Source organism: Perna viridis, chromosome 1, assembly GCF_037379345.1.
Source record: "Perna viridis isolate PV_CMFRI_1.1 ecotype Kerala chromosome 1, ASM3737934v1, whole genome shotgun sequence".
In the NCBI taxonomy this organism is placed as follows: Eukaryota; Metazoa; Mollusca; class Bivalvia; order Mytilida; family Mytilidae; genus Perna; species Perna viridis.
In genome coordinates, this window is record NC_142445.1 from 36,414,019 (window position 1) to 36,441,316 (window position 27,298).

General features: G+C 32.0%; 2 protein-coding genes across 3 annotated transcripts; one reads left to right on the plus strand and one right to left on the minus strand.

Annotated features, from left to right (window-relative positions):
• Positions 1–1,697: 1,697 nt before the first annotated feature.
• On the minus strand, positions 1,698–4,404 carry LOC148628575 (general transcription factor IIE subunit 2-like). Its single transcript, XM_088590502.1, has 2 exons — positions 4,248–4,404; positions 1,698–2,792 (listed from the first exon to the last, which is right to left on the minus strand). Exon 2 carries the CDS (start codon positions 2,775–2,777, stop codon positions 1,902–1,904), a length of 876 nt encoding a protein of 291 aa, XP_088446628.1. The 5' UTR covers positions 2,778–2,792; positions 4,248–4,404; the 3' UTR covers positions 1,698–1,901.
• A 9-nt stretch (positions 4,405–4,413) lies between these two features.
• Positions 4,414–26,030, plus strand: LOC148628576 (uncharacterized). 2 transcript variants are annotated; one of them, XM_088590495.1, is made up of 9 exons: positions 4,414–4,621; positions 8,601–8,826; positions 11,596–11,897; positions 12,804–12,938; positions 14,914–15,012; positions 16,227–16,447; positions 17,066–18,244; positions 18,736–18,979; positions 20,587–26,030. In XM_088590495.1, exons 1-9 carry the CDS (start codon positions 4,460–4,462, stop codon positions 21,094–21,096), a joined length of 3,078 nt encoding a protein of 1,025 aa, XP_088446621.1. In that variant the 5' UTR covers positions 4,414–4,459; the 3' UTR covers positions 21,097–26,030. The 2 variants fall into 2 exon arrangements, with proteins under 2 accessions (XP_088446621.1, XP_088446626.1); XM_088590500.1 differs by lacking the exon at positions 4,414–4,621 and adding an exon at positions 4,628–6,095.
• Positions 26,031–27,298: the final 1,268 nt, after the last annotated feature.

The following is a 27,298-nucleotide window of genomic DNA, read 5'->3' on the forward strand; positions in this document are numbered from 1 at the left end:
AGGCATTAATTGTCAACCTTAAAGAATTATTTATATTAGCTAAGGCAACATTAAACCACATTGTTGCTCTGATGGCAACATACCGGTACAAGTAAATACTTAGTATGCCTAATTTTTAGGAATTTCCCATGACCGCCAATATCTATACCCAGTACATTGGTGCATCTTGGAAATGATGGAACACTGTATGTTCTTATGTTTCACAAAACTCAATAATTGCATATGTGATATTTGTGATTATACTTAGTTTTAAATCAGTTGATAAAATATTAAAAAACTATGTTTTGACATAAGCTTCAAATATGATATTCCGTAATATTTAGACAGCATTTGATTTTAGGGGAGGGGATGGGTTATGGACTTTCTTTCCAAGACAAACTTTTTTTTTGCCTTTGAGAAAAAAACAATTTTTTTGGTTGAAAAAAGTCGAAATTTTTTTTTCTTCAAATATATGGTTAAAGCTATTTTTAAAAAGCTTATAAGTAAAGCATTTTTTCCACATTGCTAATGACAAATTTTTGTTGTTGATGCACTTTTATTACTTGATTAAGTCTAGTGAAGTTGACAAGAAGTACAATGTTAGGCAAATCTATAAAACCTTCATTTTGCTATGGTACTCTGAAGTATGTTCATATAGATTTTCTATGAAAGGTTCAGAAAAAAACTCCAGCAATAAATTTGACAAGTTAGTTTTTTGTGTGATGTTTTGTTTTCCTTACTCTCAGTTTTTTTTTATGTAATTGTATTTTTTTCTGTTGGCTACATTGTGTTTGTAGATGTTTTTGGCCATGTACTTAGATGTACCTAAAATTGTACTATACAGTACTAAATAAAGTGTATTATGCTAGGACATTTGTTGCATTACAACATTTACTATAATTGATACTTAAAGTAAATGATACCTACTACATGTACATGGAGTATTCATTTCTATCATCTTGCAAAATCATTAAGACAAATATATTTTCTATTAACTATTAGTTTTTGAAATGCTGTAAAAATAATATGTTTAAAATTATTTTTAAGAATTTTTTCACAAGAAAATTTGCATGGTAAAATCACAAACAATATTTGTAAAAAGCCTCTTTCAAGGGGAGATAATTGACAGGAAAACATTCTATAGAAAAGTAATGATTTTTTTATATTACAAGAAAAAGAGATCAGTGACCCCAATTTTCTTTTTGAAATATGAAAGAATGTCAGTTTCATGTTCTTCATATGAATTTATAAGAATTCTACCTACCAGTTATTCAGTAGTTTTTGAAACACACAATCCACACAAAATATAAAAAAATGCCTTTTTTAAAGGCTTAATTATCTTGAAATCATTTTCAGTGACCAATGTATTTTACATTTAAAATTTTTAAAAAATCTTCATTTAAGGTCACCATGAAGAAAAAATAGGAAAATCTATCTTCTAGGTATCATCTACCTTAAACCATTGTTAACTGAACACCCAGGCGTGTAGCTGCATTAGGCAAAAAAGCTTTTGCCTGCACTTAATTTTGCCAATTTTTTTTTTTGGAGATAAAATGCATCCAGGAGAGGCCCCCAGACCCCCTGCCATAATTTTGCCTACATTTCAATTTGGCCTCAGCTACGCACCTGACACCTGTCAAAACTAAACAAATTTCAAAGTTCAAAAGGAGTTCAGTCTAGACAGCTTTTACTGAACTCCCACTTTTTTTAAAAGCAACTGTAATTCATTCTTTAATATAAACATTGCACCAAATATTATAAAGACTTTACATTTACACTTTATTTTGAATTTAATATGTTGCTATAAATATATATTGTACATGATTCCACTTAAAATTTTCTTCCCTCCTCCATGGAATTAAGAGCCCTATTAAATGTTAAATAAAGTTACAAAAGAACACAATATCCTCAACATTAAATTGTTAGACTTTGTCTGAGTAATCCTGCAATACTCCATCCAAATGTTCATTGAGTTTCTTGAAATTGCCTTTCTTCTTCTTGCCTTTCTTCCTCTTTTGAGACTGGGCAACTTTCTTAATTCCAACATCCTGCATAGAAGTTATGCCCTGTTTTTCTAAATAGTCCTCGATTTTCCTCTCATCCATACCCTCAACTGATACACCTCTCCAAAGTTTTTGAAACTCTTCATCGACACTGTATCTACAGTACTTATCATTATAAAACAGAACCTTCTTCTTGTCATTAGGGCGTGTAACATAAACAATACTGTCTCCTAGATTTTTCATACATTTCTCTGCCTTTGGTAATGATTCTTCAATTTCATCCTGTAAGATTCCTCCATAACCATGTAAATCATATTTCTTCAACAAATTCAACAGCCCTTTCTTGTCTCTTATATCAAATGAAGGATTAAACAGATATTTTTCCGTACTTCCCAAATTCAACACTTTGATTTTAGGATTATTTTTCAATGCCTCTGTTGCAAGCCAGTGCTTATGTTTTGTTGGTACATCTAACTGACCTGTTTCATCCAAAATGTCATCAATTGTCAAACCATGACTTTCACCCTCTTGATGTCTATTTTTCATAAACTTGACTATTTTTGCTAAAATTCCAAATTTAAACTGTGAACTTCCCTGGCTAGTTTTATAGTCAAAGGGAATTTTAGGTGGAGCCTTAGAGGAAGAAAATCCATTGCTATGTTTAGACTTAGACGAAGATTTATGTTTCTTTGATGAATGAGAATCTGTGTCAGCATGTTTCCTTTTCTCAACAACTGGTTGTGCCTTTGCTCTGTTTAAGAAGGCATTTCTCTCTTTAAGAAGTGCTGGATCCATACTTGGAGCTTATCCCTGTAAGACATTAAAAATATAAAAAAACATATCAATATAAACACAACATTGAAGATTCATAGATTCTACATTTCTGAAAAATATTTGACACATGATACATGCAAGATATTTAAAACCAGAATGGCAATGGTTAAATAACTTAAATATTCGCAATAAATCTTATAACAGATTACATGGACAGACAAACATAAAAATTGACAATATGATTTCTACATACAATGTACATGTAAGAATAAAGTCCCATAACTCAAAAGCTTAAGATCTGAATTTGTCAAAATCAAAAGGGAGCCAGCATCAACATAAATAAACACTGCAGGAACTCAAGTGTTCATGTAAAAAGGGAAAACACCCTCTTAAATCAAAAATAAACTGTATCCAAAAGTTTCATGAAAATGGTTCATAAAATCTGAATCATAAAAATGGGATCAACAGTTTTACTCAAGTTATTGCAAATAAACAAAAATTAACGGATGCTGACAATAACAACAACAGGGTGATACCATGATATAACTGAAATAAATTTTTGCAGGTCCAATAAAAAGAATCGCACAAGACATGAGTGGAGTGAGCTTGTTACTTTTTGAATGGAACAATAGCAGACATGTAATTCCCAAAGGAATTAATAAAAATTCTATCAGAGTTTCAGTATTAAAAAAACATGTTCCAAAAATAACAAGCTCTGCTTTCTGACAACTTGCAACATCCATATACCAAAAAAAATGTACAAGAATGTAAATGGTTCAAAATGTCAATAAAACACATCTCTTGTGCATAATGATAAAAATTTCAATAATAAAAATAACTTCTGTAATGAATACCGTATTTGCATACCACACAGGAAAATGAATCTGGAATAAAGGAGTGACACACATGATTTCAACCCGAAAGTAGTTAGAAGTGTTCGAAGTGTGGTACAGCTAAATCTTCAACTGTTTGTATGGCACACCATTCAGACCTAAACCTGACACATCAATAACTAAATAAAAAAGACGAGGGTTGCTGGGTGCTAGAAAATTATGATTAGTGTTGAAGTTTCAGCTGGAAATATCATGCTATGAAGAAGATATCTGCAGAGAATATTAGTATGTGGAAAAGTTTGTATGAATACATGTTATGTTACATATTTTGGACTGTACCAAAAAATCAAAATACCATTTCACCAATTATCTATTTTTAATTTTAACTAAGTACATGTGAATGTGTAGTTACACTATATAAAACTAATATTAAATTGAGAAAAGTTGGAAAAGTAAGATAAGGGTCTATCAATACTGGGGCATTGATAGTCGACCCCTGTTTGATAGTATTTCCCCACATACTGTGACATAGACAGACACAAGCGCCTGTGCAATAAATGGAGAGAAAAAAATGCTGTTTTTTTGACAGAGGTATAACATTTTTTATGAATCGCAAGCGAAAGGATTCATGCCTTCCTGGTTGTGCTGTAAACATTACCTTAAGAAGATCAAATGTATGTAGTATTCCTACATCAGTTAGCCAATTTGGTTAATAGAAAAACTCTTTGTCGCCCAAAAAATGAACTGGGCCTCTTGTTATCTGTTACAGTTACATTGAGCAAAATGGCAGTCAAACAGTATAACCGAAAACCAGGTTAGTGGTACTAATAAACTGAACTGGATGAGGTTTTTTTCCGGGAGCATGTCAACATGGATAACGTTGATGACGATGATATCGACAAACTTAAACTACCAGCAGCACTAAAATTGGCCAGAGAAAGGAATATTTCAATAAGGGGAATAAAAGATCTAGAGAAAATCAAATGTGAACTGAAGAAACATTTACTTGAAGGACGTAGACGCAGAGAAGATGTGAGCATTTTCTTCCTTAACTTGTCTACTTTCACTTTGAAAAAAAAGTTACTATGTTTGCTTTCTAGATTTGGTGAAATATACATTTGATCTGTTTGACCGAAAGGCATATTTTGACATTTTTCCATTTATGAAAATGTGAACATTTCTGCTAGACAAAATGATATTTTGTCTGACATTGCCTTTTACAGGGAACTTTCATAATTCATTACGACATTAGTTTCAAAATCAGTAGATCCAGTGCAAATTCTTGTGCATTTCATTTTCAACTCACACATTATGAAGCTTTCCTATGATCTATTGTTTTTTTTCTCTTTGATCTTTCAAATTTTGCTAAATCTCACATATATTGGTCAGCCACGTGAATCACACATTTATAACAATGATGGGGATGACCACATGTGTTTGTGCCAACTTATAATTACCTAGTCTTTTCAAACCTTACTTTGTTGATAAATACATGTGTTTTATGGAATAAACTCTCATTAGCAGCATTAGTTGGAACCAAATACATAGCGAGATTGAGATCCAAAAATAAATTGTATAGACTTATAAAACCCAGACAGCATTCCTACGTTGGGCCAACGTAGGGTACCCAATGTTGGCCCAACATTGTAAGTGCAAAGAGAGCCAACATTGGCCCAATGTAATGCCAACATTGACCCAACGAATCCCCAACGTTGGCCCAACATAAGCCCAACCATATGGTTAGACGACTGTATTCCTTATGATATTAGAACATTATTTTATTACATATTTCCTGCTCACATGCATATCGCAGGGTGCTGATACTGTACACTCCTTCATAGTAAGCACTCACATTTCCCCTCAGTTTATCATATAAATTCTTTATAGTAAGAATATACCAATGGCAAGCAGATTGAAGTTTAGAAGATTAAGAAAAGAAAATCTATTATAACATTAGCAGATACTACGAGCATTGGTGTACTAAATATTGAAAATTTGCAAATTTTTTTTTGCAGTGAATAGACATATGATAATACCTTGTCATTGAATTGTGTTTAGGGTGAATTTACAATGAAAATATGTATACATTTGTTCAAAATGAAAGCAACTTTTGTTTTGTAAAAGGTTTATTATGCTCTCATTTACAAAGCTGCATAAGAGGGAGATAACCATGTACACTATCGTAATCATAAATCAGATTTGGTTATTCATGATAACTTTTTTGTGTTATTAAGTTCAAAATATTAAACACGAATGAACATTAAACATGCAGTTAACAGAACTTGAGAAAAGAGCCAACAATACTTTTTTGAAAGAAATAAAATTATAATAATAAATAAATATATTTTGGTCTTTCAACGTTGTCTTCCCAACGCCAACTAAAAGCCAACGATCCAACCATCAGCCGTTGGCCCAACGGAGGCATGCTGTCTGGGAAACCACTCAAAAACAAAAAGAATTGACATAGAGTTGACTTATTTTCCAAACTGGACTCAGGAATATTCTGGTATGTGGAATTAACTCATTGATTTTCCAAATGATGTGCTGTCAAAGTACTACATGCTATTTATGGATGCTTGATTATCCGAAATTTCACATCAAAAGTCTGTTAAGTGTGGTCGTCTTTAAGAAATTTGTATATGTTTTGTCATTTGTCATTCTGAACCAAAAAGAATATCTTCTCTTCGTAAAAATTCTGAAGAAAACATTTTCTGCTTAATTGTAATTGTTATTAAACTAATTGAAAGGTATTTGAAAAGAAGGTAACTGCCAATTGCAAACAATTGAATGAAATGAACAATCCACTAAAAATTCATTTACTTCTGAATAACCCACCTTTCATTTTGAAATGCCTGTACCAAATGGATTTCCAACTTTCTGGTTTTTGTGCCAATATTGCCATTTGTTATACAGACTTTCTTTTTTAGACTATTCCTTTTGACTAGTGCCTGGATTTTATCAAGTCGGTAATTTTGTTATTATCCTTCATTAACAATAACAATTACATTCTAAAGATATCTTCCAACTTCATATCAAAACTGTTTATAGAAACAAGAGAGAATATGATGTTATTGTGTACTGTTTCAATTTTAAATATTGCAAATGTCTTACCGTGTATAAGTCATTCTATAGGTAATATTATCTAAACCAATTAATATGATAATGTTAGAGCTAATAATTTAGGGTTTTTGCTCTCGTAGAATGTATATTGCACTCGTAAACTCGGGAAATATAAATTCTTCTCCAGATAATATTTCCCAGTAGTCATATAATAACCCTTTTATTTTATGACAATATGATTTAGTCCTGTTTAAAATGAACTTTTCTCGTCACAAATTTCAACTGCTGGGGTATATTTGCACTAGTGCAATATGAAAATTGATTGCATGCTGACTTTGCATTGCTTTCTATGGGGAAATTATTTTGCTATACAATAAAAGTATTTATTTGTTATATTATGTAATAAAATGACTTCAAATTGTACATTAAAAAATGGAATTGATATTCAAAAGGAATATCCAGTTAAGAGAGCACTAGTATTTGAGTCAGATATTATTTTCTAATGTCTAATTAGATGCCCCCACTAGTATAGTCAAAGGGAAGAGAAAATATTTTTGTAATGAGATTTTTGTTACAAAAACTGAAATTTCATTGAAAATGCATTGTTGTTCTATAAGTTTAGGTACATGAGTAAATTTTTTAAAAATTTTCATGTAATGAAGTCAAATTTCTTATTTTTTGGGCTAATAATATGGAAATAAGAGGATTTTTTTACATGGATAAGATGGGAAATGGTTATTGTGTTTTAGTTCCTATCTATTATCAGATACATGTATGCAGTTATGCAGTCCTTTCCTTCAAAATTCTCAACAACTAGCCTGAATAATAGAGGACTGTATAGGATTCAACTAGCCCAAAACAAGAAATGTACATATCATTTCACTAGCTCAAATTAATATTTACCAGCCCCGGGCTTCGGGCTAGTGGTTAAGGCAAGCACTGGAACTGATGTTGAGTCTACTGTAAAAAATATGAAATTAATACTAGGAAATTTACAAATGCATTTTCCATTTGAGGAAATATGATTTATATCATAGATTTCTGATAATACAGTACATTTATATGTAAATGATATTTTTTATGAGGGAAGTCAGTTGATGAATAAATTAATAAATTAATTTTATTTTTCACTCTGTTTTGTCCTTTTTCTTTCTTAGATTTATAGCTAAAGCAAGCTTCAGTTTACATTTAATTTGTGTTCCTTTCTTTTGAGTTTATGTAACAAGTTTATAGTTGAGAGTCTATACTTTTTTTTATATAGACCTATTGCACATGTATGTAATTAATCTCTTTCATTCTTGTACCACAAGGTGATATGCCCTTGAAGTGATTGTAACTAAAACTGTTAAGGAATTAAGGGCCACTTCCATTAGATCAAACTCATATCCAGTATCAAACATTTAAGTGTTAGTCCCTCTAAGAATCAGGCTGTAAGTGAAACATGGTATGAAAAAAAAACATCAAATTAATTGTGTAATTTGACAATTTGCACCATCAGAATCTAGGAAAGCAGACAAGAATTTTTATATCACGCTGGACCATTGAGTTACACTTTCATTGAAATGCACTGAAAATGAGCATTTCAAGGACAGATAACTCTGTCAAAAACCTCAATTATCTTAAGATTCTATTGAAAATTTTCTTAGCAAATCCAGTGATGCAGAAATCAAATAATGGTCTTTTCAAATAGAGAAAGCATCCTTGAGTGATATTTTTTGTCAGATCGGTGGGGATTTGACATGTCTGGTTCTGATTTTTCACATTTTGCCTGATTGTTACAAACACTTTCACTTAATTGCAATACAAATTCAGTTCTGGTTGTGGTATGTCAACACTTACCCCAGCTGTTTATAGTACAACCTCTGTGATTTTATAAAGTTCCATCATGTGTAGCATTTTATTCAAAATAGCTTTTAAATTAATTTTTTGTATAATTTCATTCTGACAACAGGTTATTGAAGAATTGATGAAGGATGCGAAAGAAGATTCTATGGTGAGACATAAACTGATTGAGGTTTATAAAAAGACCATTGATAGTCTAGAATGTTACACTGATGATGACCCACTTTTAAAGAGTGTCAGTAAATGCTACAAAAAGAGTAATGTTATTGACATGCTGAGAAAACGTAAAGGCAAACTTGATGGCCGGATATCAAGATGCCCAATTCTTGTTCTAGGTATGAATTAATAAAAAGTTTGAACTTTCATTGAATAAGGATAGATCTTGTTATGATGTTGTTGTAAGGCCAAAAAAAATTCTGTTTCCTGATACCCTAACTACCCTATTTTTAGTGCCCTCCTTAAACTTTTTATGACCATTTAGGCTCAAGGACCTTTAAAGTCCAAATTGTTTCCCCTTTTACCAATGTAAAATGTTTTTGAAAAATAAAATAATTTTCCTACCTACCTACCATATTTCTTTTTTGCTGGTAGCAGGAAACAATACTATTATTTTTTTGGCCAAAGCTATTTCAATATGATACAACGTCAACAAGATATTCCCCGATACATTAAGTATTGTACAATTTCCTTCAGGATGTATAATACATTGTGGCCAGTTTTATAAGCTAGAAACTTTGTTGTTGATGATCTATATATTAAATAACTCAAGTACTTTTTGAGGAATTTAACTTTTCATCTATTAAAAGATTTTTGGAGATATCATGAATATCCAAAAAATGTTGCTTACTGGTATATATCTTTGCAGGATCTACATATAATCAATAGTTTCTATTGTCTTAAATTACTAACACCAAAATATGTATCTGTTAAACTATAGATAGTAGATATATTCAATTCTTAGATTTAGCACCTTGCCATTAATCATGATTTTATTTGTGTATAAATGTCTTAAATAATTTAAAAGGTATACATTATAATGACTAGCTGCAAATAGGGAATACTCTGATTGGGTTATTCTGTCAGATTTGTCCTAGACTTGCCTCTGTATCCTCAACCTTTAATAATCTTTTATGAGAATCATTGTAAGGTGTACCCCATGTCCACTAAAAAACTCAAGGTTTTGAAAGGGTAATCAAGGGACAAAGACCAGACAGGAAAAACAGACACACACAACAAAGAGCCAAAATAATATGTACAAACAATAAAAGTAAATGAGCAACTTGGACTCCACTAAAAACTAGGAAAATGACCAGGTGCACCAGTAGGATAAGTATCCTATATTTTTCAGCTTACCTGGCCATAGGCCATGTGAGCTATTGCAATCGCTTGGTGTCCGTGGTCATCATTATTAACAATTTCTTCAAACATCTCCTTCTCTGAAACTACTAAATGGATTTGGATGAAACTTTAGATGATTGTTCGTTCCTTAGAGTATCCTGCACAATAAAAATATGGCTGCCATTACTAAAAATATTACAGATTTTTGCAATATCTACAAAACCGTAAGGTTTAACCAAAGTCTGACATGGGTAGAAGTATTCAGCGTGATGAGATCTATCTGTGGTAAAATATTGGGGAAAATTTGTTCACCCATGTTGGAGTTATTGCCCTTTTTGGACGCTTTTTTGCTGTTTTTGATGTTATTTTCAAAAATATTTTCAGAAACTACTACACAGAAATCAATGAAAGTTGGTATTTTTGTTATTTAGGGTATCCTTAACAAAATAACCTTTTGGATTTTTGATTGGTTAAAAATATGGCCGCCATTACTAAAAATAGGACATACGGGTGAGGCAGCAGATTTTTGCATCTATCTCAAAAATCCTTAGGTTTTACCAAATTTTGACACGAGTAAAAGTATTCAGTGTGATGAGATCTATCTGTGGTCAATTTTGGTGAAAATCTGTTGACCCATATTGGAGTTATTGCCCTTTTTGCATATTTTTTTGCAGTTTTTGATGTTATTACTTTCAGAAATATTCTCTTCAGAATCTACTTTGCAGAATTCAATGAAAGTTTGTATTTCTGTTTTTTTAGGGTATCCTAAACAAAATGACCATTTGGATTTGTGATCAGTTAAAAAAACATGGCTGTTGTTATTAAAAATAGAACATAGGGGTCAGACAGTAGTTTTTTGCATATATTTCCAAAACTGTTAGGTTTAACCAATATCTTTCAGTTGCAGAAATGATTCTTATTATAAGGCCCACAAAAGACTCTAGGGATCAAAGTTGTCAGAGGACTCCATGTAATGGTTATTGCCCGTGAAAGGCAAAAAATTATGTTTTTATCAGTTTTCAGCCAATATCTTGAAAAGTATAATAGATAGAAATGAAACTTCCTATTGATGAAATGATCCTAATGATAATTCCTACCAAAATCTTCTTGGAGTCAAAATTGTCAGAAAAAACTCCTTAGCGTTTTTGCTATTGAAAGGCAAAAATTTAACCAGGTGAGCGATTCAGGCTACTGGGAGCCTCTTTTTAGCTCACCTGGCCGTAAGCCATGTGAGCCATTGCCATAACTTGGCGTCCGTCGTTGTCCATCGTCATCGTCGTTTATAATTTTTTTCAGCCAATGTCTTGAACACTATGATAGATTTAGACTTTCATGTACTGAAATGATCCTTATGATAAGTCCTATTAAAGTTTTCTTGAGTCAAAATTGTTACTTCTTATTTAATTTATTGCCCTTGAAAGGCAAAATTCAACCAGGTGAGCGATTCAGGCTCCTGGGAGCCTCTTGTTTAGAAACACCTGAAAAAGAATCATCTTTAAAATGTAATCATATATGTTTTAGTGTAATAAAACTATCTAAGAAAGATGTTGCTTTGTTAAAATTTTTACAATTCTTCATTTACCTGTATATGTAGAACCAATGTTAATTAAACATGCACCCCTCTGCACATAATGGCTTGAATATCTGCTCATTATCTTTTTTAATAAATTTTTTTCTGTATGTATATTTTTTCTTAATATTCTTTTCTTGTTTACCCCAATGCTGTTTCATCATAAATGTTGCTTCAAGAGTTTATACACTTTTAGGGGACACGGGTGCAGGAAAAAGTTCCTTTATTAATTTATTGCTTGGTGAGGAGGTCTTCCCATGTTCACTTCTCAGCAACACTAGTGTAATTTGTGAGATATCTTACTGTGAAACTCCTCATGCCAGACTCCACCCTCACGATGACGAGGAGGATAATGCTTGCATTCAAAGGATAGGGGCGGACAGTATGGAGAATTTTGACTTGCGGCAGCTTTCACAACTAGTACAAGAAAGGGATGAAGTGAAAAGAAGATCAAAGTACAAAAAAGCTGAAATTTTCTTTCCACTTCCAATTCTACAGGTGAATAATGAAAATTATTATTTTTTTAATAGAGGAAAATTGAAACATGGATAAACATTGCATGATGATAAAAGAATACTAAAAATAAGAAGAAAGTGCCAGTTTGTAAAAAAAATGTTGACTGGGAAACAGAACAATCAAGGCCTTTTGGAGTAAATGGTTTTAAGTTTTAAGTCCAGTTCTGCCTAAAAGCCAGGCAGAAGCTTATGATAAGTGACTCATGTATTTTTTAATCTCAAACATTTTTTTATTGAAAATCCTATAGTGGACCTAATAGAAACTGTATTCAAAAATAAAAGTGCAAATGAAAGTTGCCCACTGAAGATATTACCACTTAAAGATTGGTTACATTCTACAACAGAAAATATAACAAAATTTTCCTAAAATTACACTATAACCAGTCAAAAAAATTCACAATATGTAGCAGATCCAAGGAAATAAACATAGAAAAGGTTGTTTTCAGGACCTAACAAATGTATTTGAACATTTTCATTGATTATCTTGAGATATGATGAATCACCCCCTGCCTGTTTTTTAGGCAGAACAGTACTTAAAATGTTACACTTACTATATGATTTACTATGGGAAATAAATATCGTAAGCTGAATTATATTTTACTGTAAATGCAACATAAATTGCCTAGATGTACATAGCCATTGGATATGGACTAATATTTACTTGTCTTTGGTGAAGTTTCTTCTCATTTGGTTGTTATGTATATTGAATTAAAAAAAAAGAATTATATTAGTCTTTGTTCAAATGTAATAAAGTCATTAATGAGACCAAGTGTTCAGGAGATGTTTATTAAGACATTTTAAAACTTTTTTTTAAACTTTATTTCACCTTAATTGTCCCATGCACATTTCCGTGTATTGTTGCCACCTATCATTACTTCTATATTTTCAGACAGGGCTAATAATAGTGGACAGCCCTGGGGTAGGAGACACACCAGAGATGACACAGTTGGTCCTTGACTATGTCATGGAGGCTTCAGCATTTGTTTTTATCATCAATACAATAGATGGTGTACAAACTTCAAGGGTAAGGGGAATAAATTCTAATGTTACATTGTTTCAAACTTAGTGTAGAAATAAATTGAGCTGGTATATACTTAGTAACATGTATTGTTATTTTAATGGTGGCTGCCAAAACCTGTTTGCCCTGTAACTAAAACAGCCTGTGACAGAATTTTTTTCGAATGCAGATAAATGTTGTTTCCTGAAACATAAGGCAGGTTCATAATTTTTGCTGTTATTGCTTTTGAGTAATTTCCTTTTTTTTGTTGCAAAAAAAATGGGAAAATCCATATTGCTGTCAATATGAAAGCCTCATGTTTTAGCTTAACTTTTTATATGACTGCAAAAAAATAGCAGTTGTATAATGCTATGTTGCAGTCATCCATTATTTCGTTGCATGTGATAACTTGAATATTAGTTGGTCAATCTTTATAAAGTTTTATAACAAGGTTTTAAACCACAAAAGGAAGATTGGTATTGATTTTGGGGTTATGTCATTACTGTTTTATAATTAGGGGCCAAAAAGAGCCTTAATAGAAGCTTTTCATGAATGAATCTCTGAAATTACAAGGTGCCATACCACCAAAAGTAGGCTTGGATTGAGCATTTTCTGTATGGCCGGAAAATAACTTAAAGGAAAGTGAAGTGATCTCTATAAAGTTGTATTATAAGATGCCATATCACAAACATCCTCCCAAGTCAGGGTTTTGAGTCCACCCTCGCTCCCTCAAACCCCTGATATCACTCATTCATATTTTGCGGGTATCGTCCAGCGCCATCTAGTGAGTTACTTAAATTTACCCGGATCCAAAATCCAATCAAATCACTCATAATAGAAACTCTTCAATATAACTTACAAAGTGGCTACATATAACATCATTTTTTTTCAGTAAAGACTCTAAACAGAATCTACAGTTATCATTTTTGCTCATATTGCATCATTTGTGACATCATACAACTTTCAGTTACTATATTGGATCGTCCATTACCTCGTACTGTTGTTTACCTTTCCACAGACATTTTATGTTAAATCGATTTTCGTTGGTGCTTCTCAACCGGACAAGCAACCAATCGGAATTGGCTGGACGATACCCGCTAAATATGAATGAGTGATGTCAGGGGTTTGAGGCAGCGAGGATGGACTCAAAACCCTGACTTGGGAGGATGTATCACAAAAGGATGACTAGGAGTTTTCAGGGGTTGGGATTTTAGCCAGGTAAGAATAAGGTGCCACAAAGGGGCCAGAAACAAGTTTTTTTTTCTGAATTCTGGATGATAACTTCAGTAAAAGGTAATGGATCTCTTTTAATTTGTATTACAAGGTGCCATATCACAAAAGCAGGACTGGGAACCATTTTGGAAGAAAGGGCCAAAAAGTGACCACTTCAATTCTGGTCTTATTCTTATCCTGTATTAAATGTCTTATCATAATCAAAATTCAAAGTAGTAGTAACTATTCAGGGTTCAACCTCTGTGGTTGTATCAAGCTGTGCCCTTTGAAGTACACATTTAAATTTATCCTGAAGCATCTGCGACATAGATATTTTTGACTGCTTATATACATTTAAGTTTGGAAAAAGCTGGAAAAAGTTTTCAATAGTATATTTCAACTAAATTTGACCTATCAAAATCTTAAAAAGGCAAACTTTACTAACACTTTTATGGTTATTTCTGGAGGTTATGAGGTATAAATACTTGGATAATGCAATATAATCTCTGCGTTTTTTTTCTTCATGGGCCACACCTGATACACATTTTGCCTGATTCTTAGACAGAGAAGACTTAGATACATACAAGCACATACACTAAAATCAGACTCAATTGATATCAATGGTCTTTAGGATGCTATTCTGATGATTTCAGACATGCATGACATACATCTGGTTAATTTAAGGTTTCACCAGGCATTTCTGTGGGAAATGATTTCCCATCAATTGAATATTGGATGCTGACATTATAATTGATGGAAGTTTCAATTAAAATATTTTGTTTCTATTTAGTTGGAAATGCTGTTAACAGAAATTGCTGAACGAGTGATGAAAGAAGATAAATACTACAAGGAAGACTGCACTTTGTTCATCTGTAATAAATGGGACCAGGTAAAGACTAAGTACATGTATCTTTATTTATGTTTTAACAAGGGATGCCAACCTTTTTGAACTGATTTTTAGGTATGCTTAATTATGTAATATTTTTTTCACAGTGGCCCGTTTTAAAAGGGGGAGGGTTGTGATCATGCCAAAGTACTTTAACCTCGCCACATTTTTTTGCACCTGTCCCAAGTCGGGAATCTCTGGCCTCCGTATGTCTTGTTTCATATTCACTTTTGTTTACTTTATTTTGCTGGAATGTATAGAAAATATTTTACTATACCTGTGTAATGTTGTTTTCGGACCAGCTGCAGCATACCCAGTGGTGTGAGGGTTTCCTCATCGTTCATGGAAGATCCATGGGTGGCCTTCAGGTGACATTTTTTTCAACAGGTGGGATTGTTGTCTCTTTGACATATTCAACATGTCCATTTTCCTTATAGTTATATCCTTGCAAAAGATATATAATAGTCAATCCCTGTGTCTGTCTGTCTGTTCATTTGTCTATCCCAATTTTTTTTATAGTTTTCTCTGCAACTAGTTATGACAGCATCTTGATATTTTGATAGAAGCTTCATTTAGGTACACTGTATGGTGGGATTCAGTTTCAGATTAAAGCAATATCAACTTCCTGTTGACAACGTGGTTTTTATTTTGACGAAATGGTTTTTGGAGTAGGGAGTATTCTATAGTGAGCTTTGCTAACAGTTTTTCTATTTTTTATTGATGCCATCGAATGAAAGTACCTTGACAGAAAATTGAAAGTAAAAAAATAAAATCTGTGAAACCCAACACTGGGTAGATATTCCCTTTTTACTTTTGATTTGCTAAATATTCATAGAGTTTACTTATAGACCATTTCAAGTAAACCAATGGACAGTCAATGAGCATGCATATCAAAAATAGGGCCTAATCTATACATCGATGACAAGGAGAAGTTTTAGTAAATTCTTTTTTAAAAATGACAATATTGCAATTTTTGTCTATGTATCAATTACAAAAACTTCTTCCTCTCATTAAGGCAAATGAGAGAAGTGAGCACAAACAAGGAGAAGTTTTTCCTCTAGATTTGGCTACGACTTCCATGAGGTAGGATGGATGGAACAAAAGAATTTTCCTTATGGAAATAAAAATTAAGCATGCTTATTGGCTACTGGTACCTACAGTTAACACGAGAGGGTTTATTTATTCTAGTTGGAAGTCTTTCTTCTTCTTTGCCTTAGGTACCTATTGATGAAAGAAGTAAAGTTCATGAGGAGGCTTTGAAGAAGTTGCAGAAAGTTTGGATAGGATTCAAACCTTCCAATTTATACACACTCTCAACTAAAGAGGCTCTTTATATCCAAAAGGATGGACTCATAGTAGGAAGATTTGAGAAAATATTACAAGGAATCATTAATTTACTTCCTCCTAGCAGGGAGCAGTTATTAACAACAACAACAGGGTAAGCTTAAAAGATTGTTATAGAAAGAAACAATCAGGAATAACACTTAAATCATTATACCCCTGATTGTATTAGTGGTACAAGCATCATAACCTCATTTTCAGTTTTAAAGGAAAATAGTTTTCCTCACAATAGTTCTGTTTTCTTGTTACAATCTACAGCATTTACCATTTAAAATAATCTTATTTTATGAAGTTCACATTTAAATAATATTATTTTTCACAGTAATGATGCATAATAAAACCTTATGACCTATCTGTTGTGAAGTTCCAAGTGGGCAGATATATCTAAATAGATCTAGAAATTTTTAATTTGGGGGAGTTCAAACCCATTGCACAAAATAGACAAAATATTTCAGTTAAATTAGCGGATCTAAACCCTCAGAACCCTCCCTGGAGTCTGTGTCAGACCTTTTAAAGAATGAACTTGTCTTTTTAATTTGAAAATGCGAAGAAAAGAATGAAAACTACTTAAACTTTATTCATTATGGAGCAAATATTTGGAAAAAACTTTTTGGATATAACTTAATATAAGAGTTAACTTTTATGGATTAAACATGTAATGAAGTTACATTTTCATCTGCTGGTACTTTGTCATAAGTTTTTTTTCCCATTTTAGGGTTTTGTATGACTTTCTGAACAACTGTATGACCTGTATTGAGACCCACATCCACAGAAGTAAAATCAATCCACAGGCTATACAGAATGAAAGAGATGAAATACAAACCAGAATGACAACCTTGAAAGATGAAGTCAATCAGTTCTTTGAAGAGCAGAAATCTGGATTAAAATCTAGTCTGAGCAAGATTTCTGAAGAGTTATCCAAATATCTGAGAAGTGACAAGGTCAAGCCTGACCTAATTAACTTTAATGCAGATGATCCTGAGTTAGCCAACAAGTCATTCCAACAAGTTTCAGTTGTTGTTAGATCTAGAGTCTATGATGGAATTTCAAAACACATCAAATCTTGGGAAGAACAACAGAAACAGTTGGAGGATATAGGCAGGCTACTCATTCAAAAATTTCATGGAAAATTTCCTGATTTTGAGGCTAAACTATTCAGAGTTGAGAAGTTGTTTCGGAATAGTTGGTCAAATGACAGTCTCCACAGAGATAGTGATTCTGCACTGGAAGATAGCATTCCTCTTGTCCCTAATGTTATTTCAGATCATTTCAACAATTTGAACTTAGGGTTAAAGGTCATTCTTAGTGTTGCCCTTTCACCTGTATTCCTTATTGGTGTCATTGTCAGACTTCCATATTGGGGAGTTAAACAGTTAGGTAGTCTCATCAAAAATGAAATGCTGACCAGAAACTTTGAGAAAGGGAAGGACAAGGGAAAAGTTATAAAGGAGTATGCAACAAGCGTAATTGATAAAATGACAGAGAAAAATATGATTGATTCTTGCCTGGCCCCACAGCTTGATGTTTTGTATCATTATATTGACAGCCAGCGACAGAAAGTTATTGATCAGGTCAACAACAAACTTGCCATGCTGAATTACAGTGACAGTGATGATGCATGTGACTTTGACATACCCTGGGTCAAATCCAAATCTACAATTGATAAACTTTGTGAAAATCTAGAATACTTTAATATGGTATTTCTACCCCAAAATTTGAAATTTCAATCAAGTAAAAGATTTGAGATCACATCTGTCTTTTCTGAAGGAGTCATAACTAAGGTAGTACTTGCTAGAGATACAGAAACTAACCAACGTATGGCATTACGGCAATGTAAATTAGAAGTAAATATCAATAATATAAAGCAGTATCAGAAAGAAGAAACATATTACAGGTATTGTTCTGCAAAATTTCAGTTTGTCTTTTCTTGTCCAAATACATATAATAATTGTCTTGGTAGGCTTTGCCAAAAATAATGTCCACTACTGTTTGTGTATTGATTGTCACTGTTTCATGAAAAAAAATACGTCTTTAAATTTAAGGCAATTGCTTTTAAATCAAACTAATCTAATTAGATGTTTCAAGAGGTTTTAGAAATTTTGTTGAATATGCATTTTTAGATCTTTCATAGGTCCTTTAGTCTATTTGCATGGAAAACTTGCAAATCGTAACAAAGGCAACCAAAATCAAGAAAAGATATTGAATTATAAAAAGAAAAATATCAATGTTTTATAACAACCCGTTTTGGTTTTTTTTTACGTGACAAATTTTAATTATTTGAAGTGTTACACACCATGGTAGAAATATGATAAATAATTTCCCCAAAAAAATGTAAGTTAATTATACATATATTATCAAAGTACATGTACTAATGTCTATTTATAGAAAACCTGGAAAACCCCATATGATAACAGTTGACCTGTTAGTGAAGTGTGATATGCATATTTGGCAGTGTTTTCCACCACCCAAGCAAAGTTTGAGTCAGTTTATGTCAGATAAAAAATTTGAGAAATATGATAATTCAAAGCTCAAGTTTTACTGTGACATTTTGAGTCAGGTAGCCACTGGGTTACAGTACATACATAAGAAAAGCCTTGTCCATATTGACTTATGTCAGGATACAGTCTTAGTAAGTAGCTCATATGCTAAGGACAACATTTTTCATGTTATCTTTTATTGTTTCTTACCAAAGTCAAAGCGGTAAAGAGGAATTTCAAACTGTCTGTTCATTTGTTTGTCATCATATCTTGTAAATGCAACTACTCCTAAATTGCTCATCTGATTTTGATAAGATTTCATAGGAAGGAAAGGCATATGTGCATATTGATGTACATTAAAAAAAGAAAAATTATAATTAGTTGATTATTGGAAAAGGGAGACAATTCAACTTAAGAGGTTTGCATGGTGGGGTTTCACCACTATTTGGTCAAATGATCACCCCTCTATGTAGAACCAAAAACACACTGAACATACATCTATGCTTTGTAAGGGCATAATCTGTGTGTATGTAGAAAAAGTAGTCCAATCGAACTTAAAATTTATATTTGTAATTTACTACAAAAGTGTATGAATATTGTTTATATTTGTGAGTATTTTGTCTCCAAGCTGTCAATTAGCAGAAAAGGTAAAAATGAGGATTTTTTAGTATTATTTATTCAAGTAAATTGTGTGAAAATTTTTTTTCAATTATTGTACCATTAGTTTAATGATTTTGAAAGCCTTATTTTCCCAGTTTTCAACATGAAGTAACTAAAATAGGTATTTCACATAAATTCTAAACTTACAATAACTTACAATCATTGTGATGCCTTACAATAACTTACAATCATTGTGATGCCTTACAATAAGACGGTTTGGTTATATTGTCTTTATTCTTGTCCCTCATTCTACCATTCCTCTACAAACACTTTACCTCACAACTTTTTTGTGAATGAATAAATTTTTGTCCCCCTGGACACGTTGTGAGGGGACATGGAAATGCCAGGCATTGATCCGTCTGTCCATCTGCCCACATTTTCCGCACATTTTTTGTAATGCTCCTTCAAAATAATTTGTTTTTGGTATGTAGCCTTAATATGAAGAATTACAGATTAAGTTCGACTTTGGTTACGGTTGAATGATTTTTACTGGAGTTAAGGCCCTTGGACTTCAGTGAATTTACAATTTTCTGTACTTTTTTTTTGTATTGCTTTTATTGATTTTATCTTTTGTATGTAGTCTTACTATGAGAAAATACAGATTAAGTTTGACTATAGTTATTGTTGACTGATTTTTACAGAGGTTATGGCCCTTGGACTTTGAAAATTTCAGCGAATTTAAAGTTTTCTGCACATTTTTTTTACATGGGGGACATTGGAATGCTGTTCTTTAATTTATATGTGAATGTTTTTATCACTGGTAAAATATACATTTTGTTATTTTTTGCTGTTTTTGAGTAAATTATGGATTGAACTTAGTAAAGTCCATGCAACTAAAACTGTCTGGGTCCAGTATCATAAAGAATTTCGATTTGTGATTTTCCTCAAATCCTTCCTCAACTCAAATACCAACCCATTAAATCATTTGAAATAGAAAATTTGAGGAAAGTCTCACTTTGAGATATTTTATGAAACCCAGCCCTGGACACTGGACATTTTTATAGAAATTCTAAATCAACATAAATTTCTATAAATTCAGTATAGGAGTATAAATTTTTACGTTTAAATTGTTATTATCAGATTTCTTTCCTTTATACAGATTGGTGTTGATGGAAGGGTTGTGCTTGTAAACCTTTTCTGTCCAACAAAACTGGAAGAATCTTGGTTCGATAAAGAGGATGAAAATGTGCAGAACTTTACTCATTTTCATTTTGATATAATCAAATACACAAACATAACCGTATATGAACAGCACCATGACATATACAGCTTGGGAATTTTAATGTTGGAGCTATGGAGCCAGCAACCTGCTTTTAAGAATCATATAATTGAAAACAGCATTTTAAATCTAGAACAATTTTGTGACTTCATTAAGCAGTTTGATGTACAGAGTTGCCTCCCATATAGTGACAACAGCACTGATATTACGTCTATTGACCAAACATGGCAGGATGTACTAATATCTTGCTTGTCAACACCAAGGACAATGCCCGCTCATAAATGGCTTGATAGTTTCAGCCATCATAGATTTTCTTTAGAATTTGTTGACCAAGTAGAAAATCTTAATGAGGCTGACCCACCTCCAGCTATAGTCACAGCAAGAATGTGATTGAACAGATTAATCTTCAGCAATCACCACTATTAAAATGATGAAGTTAATATCCCCCTACAATCACCGCTACTGGAATATGAATTTGTATTAGTATTCTGTCTGTAATCACCAATAAAATATAATTAATTTAATATTCTACCTACAATCATCACCATGATTTTGGTTGGTGTTTCTCCCGCAACCACTTAATCACTACAGGAATTTGAGTTAGTTGAAATTTCTCTTTTAACTACCACTGCTAGAATATGATGAAATTGATATTCTTCATCCACAGTATGAAGTTGATATTTCTTCTGCAGCCTTGGCATGAAGTTGATATTTCTTCTGTAGCCACAGCATGAAGTTGATATTTCTTCTGTTCCCACAGCATGAAGTTGATATTTCTTCTGTTCCCACAGCATGAAGTTGATATTTCTTCTGTTCCCACAGCATGAAGTTGATATTTCTTCTGCAGCCTCTGCATGAAGTTGATATTTCTTGGCCAGTTCTGTTATTTAACATGGTCAGTTTTCATAACTTGCAGTAAATATAAGATAAATTTCTTTTTTTGTAGGTTGTTTTTTTTTTTGTTTTACTGTTTTTAAGTGCTTTTCAGTTGCTTATTGATACGTAGATTTCAGCTCAGATAGATTAACCCTTGATATTTTGGAAGCACTTCAATTGATTTTCAAAACCTTGGTGTATACTTTTTTCTTTAGAGTAATCAGGAAAACTATAGTTTTTTTAGTAAAAGATAAAAAACACAAAGCAACTTGGTTGCTTTTTAGTTGAAATTCTACTTAGGAAGGTAGACCTAGGGTAAGGGACATAACTCTTGTAAATCTTAGGAACATTTGTATTCAGCATTTTACGTCAATTTTATGTAAGCATCTGATTAACTTGGATTCATTTTATTTTGCTTCAAACGAAAGCTTAAAAGGCTTTGGTGAAATTGAATATGATACAAACACATCACTGATTTCATGTGGTTATGTCCCTTACCCTAGGTCTCCCTCCTTAAGTTGTAGCCTAGTTTTTAAAAGATTAGGGTAGTGTAAGCTATCTTTTTTCACTGCATTTGCAAGGATCATCATTGCCATTGCATGGGAAAAAATCTTAATTTGTAATTGTGAAATCCCTCCTTGCTATTGTGTGTATAACTTGTAATCTTTTATCTTTAACAACATTGAATGTTTATAGCTTGTGTCTTAAAGTTTTGTTAAATTATGTAGAAAAATAAATCCTAGATGTTGAATTTTAAAAGGCATTATCATTTTTAAACAAATATCAATATATTCAACTTAGTCCTCTTGCAGGTTACACCTGCCTAATAGTACAAGTACTGTTTATTTGCATACTTACCTTTATTTGCTGTTTCCTGAGTTTGTTTATTATGCAATTATATATAATATTTACAAATAATATGAAACAAAAGAGATTGCATACTGATTTTTTTTTTGCATGCCATTGATATGTTAACTTTTTTGTCATTTGAAAATCTATGCAAAAAATAAATACTGTAAAAATACTAATTTTCGCGGTGAACATAAAAGCACGAAAAATAATACCCGCAAAATTGATTTTTAACACTCTATCAGGCTTATCATTTTTTTCAATCTGAGAAACTTGATACCCGCAAATATGTTCACTTGACAGAATCCGTTAAAATTTATACATTTACAGTAGTTTTATCTTTCGTTTCTATTAAAATTCAATGAAAATTGATGTGATTTTTCCTTTGGTATGAGCATTAGGAATGTTTATTCATGAAATAACATGGCCACATTTATAATATTAGAATGCTGATTATCAAACCAGGAGACTGCTTCAGTCTTTTTAGAGCCTCTAATTTGTGTGAGCCAGTTTGTATGTACAACAGTGATTATTATATTTTAGTAAAAGGCTTATTTGAAACCCAGGTTGGCACCCCTCCTTCTCAAAGTATCTGTATCTGCCCTTGACGAGTATAATAATGAAACATATTATCATTAAAAAAAAGTCTCAGTATTAACTTGAAAGACAAAGTAATGCTTAAAATCAAGGTTAAAAAATTATGAGATTTTATTTTACTTATATTACATCATTTGCAGGAACAAGTGTTGCTACTTTTCACCTGATAAACCCAGTTTATTGAGTTTTTGTTACTGATGTATGCTGCTACATAGGCTGTGAAAGTGTAAAGATATTTTATTTAGAAATGACATTGAGTGTTGGATTACACAAGGTTTTGGAATACCTAGGTATTGGATGAGGGACTATTAATTATTTGTGGGGAAAATAAAGTACATTTGAAGGGAAAATTTGTCTTAATTTTAGCATTGGTAACTTGGCCTAAATTGGCAAAAAGAGGGCTTTCTAAAATCATTAAATGTTGGAAACATCTATGCCTATAAACCTGCTTATTAAAAAAAAAGTAAAAGTAAACATTGTAAAACTTTTTTTCTTATATTTGCAGGGATTTTTTACTGTTTTTTCCCTATTTCGTATGCCTGATTTCTCCAGAAAATGTACTTCCTTATTTTTACATGTATTATTAAGCATTTATGAAGAGTGTTATATTTTCTCAAAAGTTTTATGAAAGAAGTAATGTATTTAATGTACAATTTAATGTTGATATTATTTAGTTTTAGAAGGAATTGCATTTCATTTGTATTCTTTCATGCAATTGTCTCAAATGTCTCTTTTTTTCTTAAGCCTACCACAACACTTCGAGAATAAGTAATGCATTTTAATTGTATTTTTATTTTGATAACTCATTATTTTTTTTTACTCCAGTTTTTATTTCCTGAATTGTATGCCTTTTGTTTTTGACAGTCTTGTTACATACTTTCCCTGAACCGATCTGTGCAACTGTTTGACTTATTGATGACTGATTGTTGACTGATGGCAGGCAGATAGAAAACTTACTGATAACTGGTAACTGATCTGATTGTGGTTTGTTTTATAAATATATCAGATGATTTATTCATGTAATTTCAGAAATTTCATTGGAATGAAACTATTATAATGCATTTATTAAGAAATACAAATGTAAAAGAAAAGTTATTAAATTTTGATGTCTCAGTCTATATCATTTTTGTAAATCTGTGTTAACTGGAAAAAAGAAACAAACCATCAATAAATATTTGAACCAATCAGCAGTCACATGATGTAATACAGAGGCAATCACCATTGGACAGAATGATAACTGATAAGAACCTGATTGACTGATCGATGATGGATCACAGTTACAGCTGCGCGGATCGGTTCAGGAACTTTAATTTGGATAGAGGTTAGTGAAAGTTTATGTTAAAATGATACCCGGTAATATCAGTTTCTTTTTATATCACACATTTTTATTTTAGCTCTTGGTCATTTATCTTCCTTCCCCTCTATCATATCAATCTGCTGACATGTTGTATTTGAACTTCAATTTTTAAAACAACATAAAATAGAAATATTGATTTGTTTACTTGAAAATTAAATAGGATTAAACTAAAAACAAATTGAATGAATCTGACTTTCTGTAGAAATGATTTCATGCTTTATAAGATGGTTTGTGTTTTTCTGATACTCTGAAAAAGGTTGTTTTGTTAAGTTGCATGAAAAGAAATATTCTATTTTGTATCTAATATTAATATGAATGACCTTGGGATAGCAAGTTATGTGATTTGAAAAACCATATCAACTAGACTTTGAATTACACAAATACAGAACAATGTCTTTTTTGTACCCCCCCTCATTGCAAACAAAGATTAGGAATCAGCCTGTCTGTTCTGTCCACATTGCTTGTAAGTTCAACTCCTCCTATACCACTCAAGGGTTTTTGATGAAGTTTTATAGGAATGTTTAACATGATATAAAGATGTACATGAAGGAAGGCTGTCAGTTTGATCCCTAGCCAAGTCAGTGACATACTTACCTGATGATTACTTGTGAGCTAGCACAGTAAAGATCCAGCTTGGCATGTCAGACAAGTACAGTCTTGATTGGTCAAACATTTTCCTTCTGAAATGCCTGAAATATCTGCCATATGATTTGAAACCACAATCAATTCAATAGGAGATAATTCAACTCATTGATTATCATGTTAAAATCTTCTAAGTAGAAATTTTTTGAAACCACTCTTAGGGATTTGAGGAAATTCTATAGGAAGATGGGGCATCATATATAGTTGTATATTAAGTGATTTAGCTATTGTGATAGGATTCAAAAGGGAGATAATCTAACTTTCAGAATTTTTTAACTCCATCTGAAGTCAATATTCTCTTTGTGAGTTCCCTCAGTTTTTTTTACTCCCTATTTGACAGGATGGAAGCGTAAAGTCATTTTATATCTGTCTGTCCATCTTAGGTTTGGTTTTTGGATACTATACCAAGAACTGCTTTACCAAATATTTTCAATTTTCCAACACATTAAATACAGGTTAAGTAAAAGCACTATTATTACTGTTTAGAGTAGTGATATTTTTTTCATTCTAAAAATTTAGAATGCTGGGGTATTTATGATTACCCAATCAATTTAACTTATTATAGACTGAACAAGGAAAAGTTTTGAATGCAACCTACCGGGTAAGAGGATCAGATGATAACCTTGCTGTATTATGAATAGATATGTATTTTTACTGTTATATATTGTATCTTTATTTTGTTTTTACATGTTGAAAGAAGTAATGGGTAATCAAATTACTAGTTTACATGTGGAAAGTGGGTAATCACTCAATAAGCTTAGTTACAGTTCTAGCTTGCATCAAGTCCTATCCATAGATATAGTCTAATTAACTTACTTCTAATGTTGATTATATATTTAATTCATGTATTGTACTTATTGATATTTTGGAACTTATGATTTTTATTCAATTCATTTTAATGGCCTATGATTGAAAATAATTTTACAATTGTTAGAGTTGTTATATTGTTAGTTCTATTAATGATTACTACCACTAATAAAATATGATTTACTTTTTAAAATTGGTTTGATTTTATTTTTGTAGAGAGTAAAACAGTTAACTTCATGGGATAGAGTTAGTCTGTGTTTAGTCAGGGCCTTTGCGAGCTTGCTGATGTGTTTTCACTTGTTGAAGACCTTCAGGTGACTACTGCAAGTATTTGATTTATGTTTCATGCATTCATTTGTTGCATTTCACCATATTCATTCTTTAACTTTCCTTCATGATATGATCAATACCTAATGAACTACCAGACAGTTGACTAGACTATTGACATGAAGATTTTAACTTCTCATTATTTCATATTTGAGGTACATGTACAGTGTATTTGAATCTGATAGGAATTTTTAATCTCCTCTATCGTTGGGATAACTACCTTAGGGATGTTTGTCAGGAAATGTCATTTGCATCCCCCTTTTTATCGGAAAATTTGTCATTTTCACGTGTAAAATTGACAAAGAATAGTAAATAATGTTCTAGTACCCACCTTTTTCTGAGGAACTCTAACTGTCACCCCTCCTTTTCTAAGTGTCTGGATTTGCCCCTGAAAGAAGACCAATTCTGTCCCCTGTAGTTAAATATTTTATTGGATGTAAAGCTCACCTTTATAAAGACTCATGTTGCAAAACAAAGAAATTCAAAGAGGGGCTCTCTGATTGACCAAGAGATGACCCAAGATCATATTTGTGTAATTTGATGTTGTATATACCAGTACATGATTCTCAGTACTGTAGACCTGGAGTTTGGACAAGTTTTCAGTACAGTTCTGTCTTAAACCCAGGCAGAAGCTTATGATTAGTGATTTATGCATATCTTCTTTCCAAAAATCTTTTGAATTGAAGACCTCCTATAGGTCTCATAGAATCTGTATTCGAAAATAAGAGGAAAAATGAAAGTTGGTCATTGGAGATATAAATACTTGAAATTTGATTAATTTTTCTATAGTACTGTATGAGAAAATTTCCTTTTAAAATTTTTACACTACAAACAAGGCAAAAATTATTTCATGGTATTTAGCAGATCCAAGGAAATGAACACAGGAGTTGTCTTTAGGACTTAACAAATGTGTTTGAACAGTTTTATTGATTATTTTCAGATATGAATTATCCCCCGTCTAAAAGACATCCCCATACTTAAAATAAATCCATTTACAATAGTGAAGTATAGATAAGGGGGGGGTGTCAATGAGCCAACCACCAAGCAATAAAACTGTAAAACATTTACTTACGCAGTAGTCTTACTAAAGATCATGCAAATTCTATAATATTTGATACACCCCAAAAAAGGCTACAT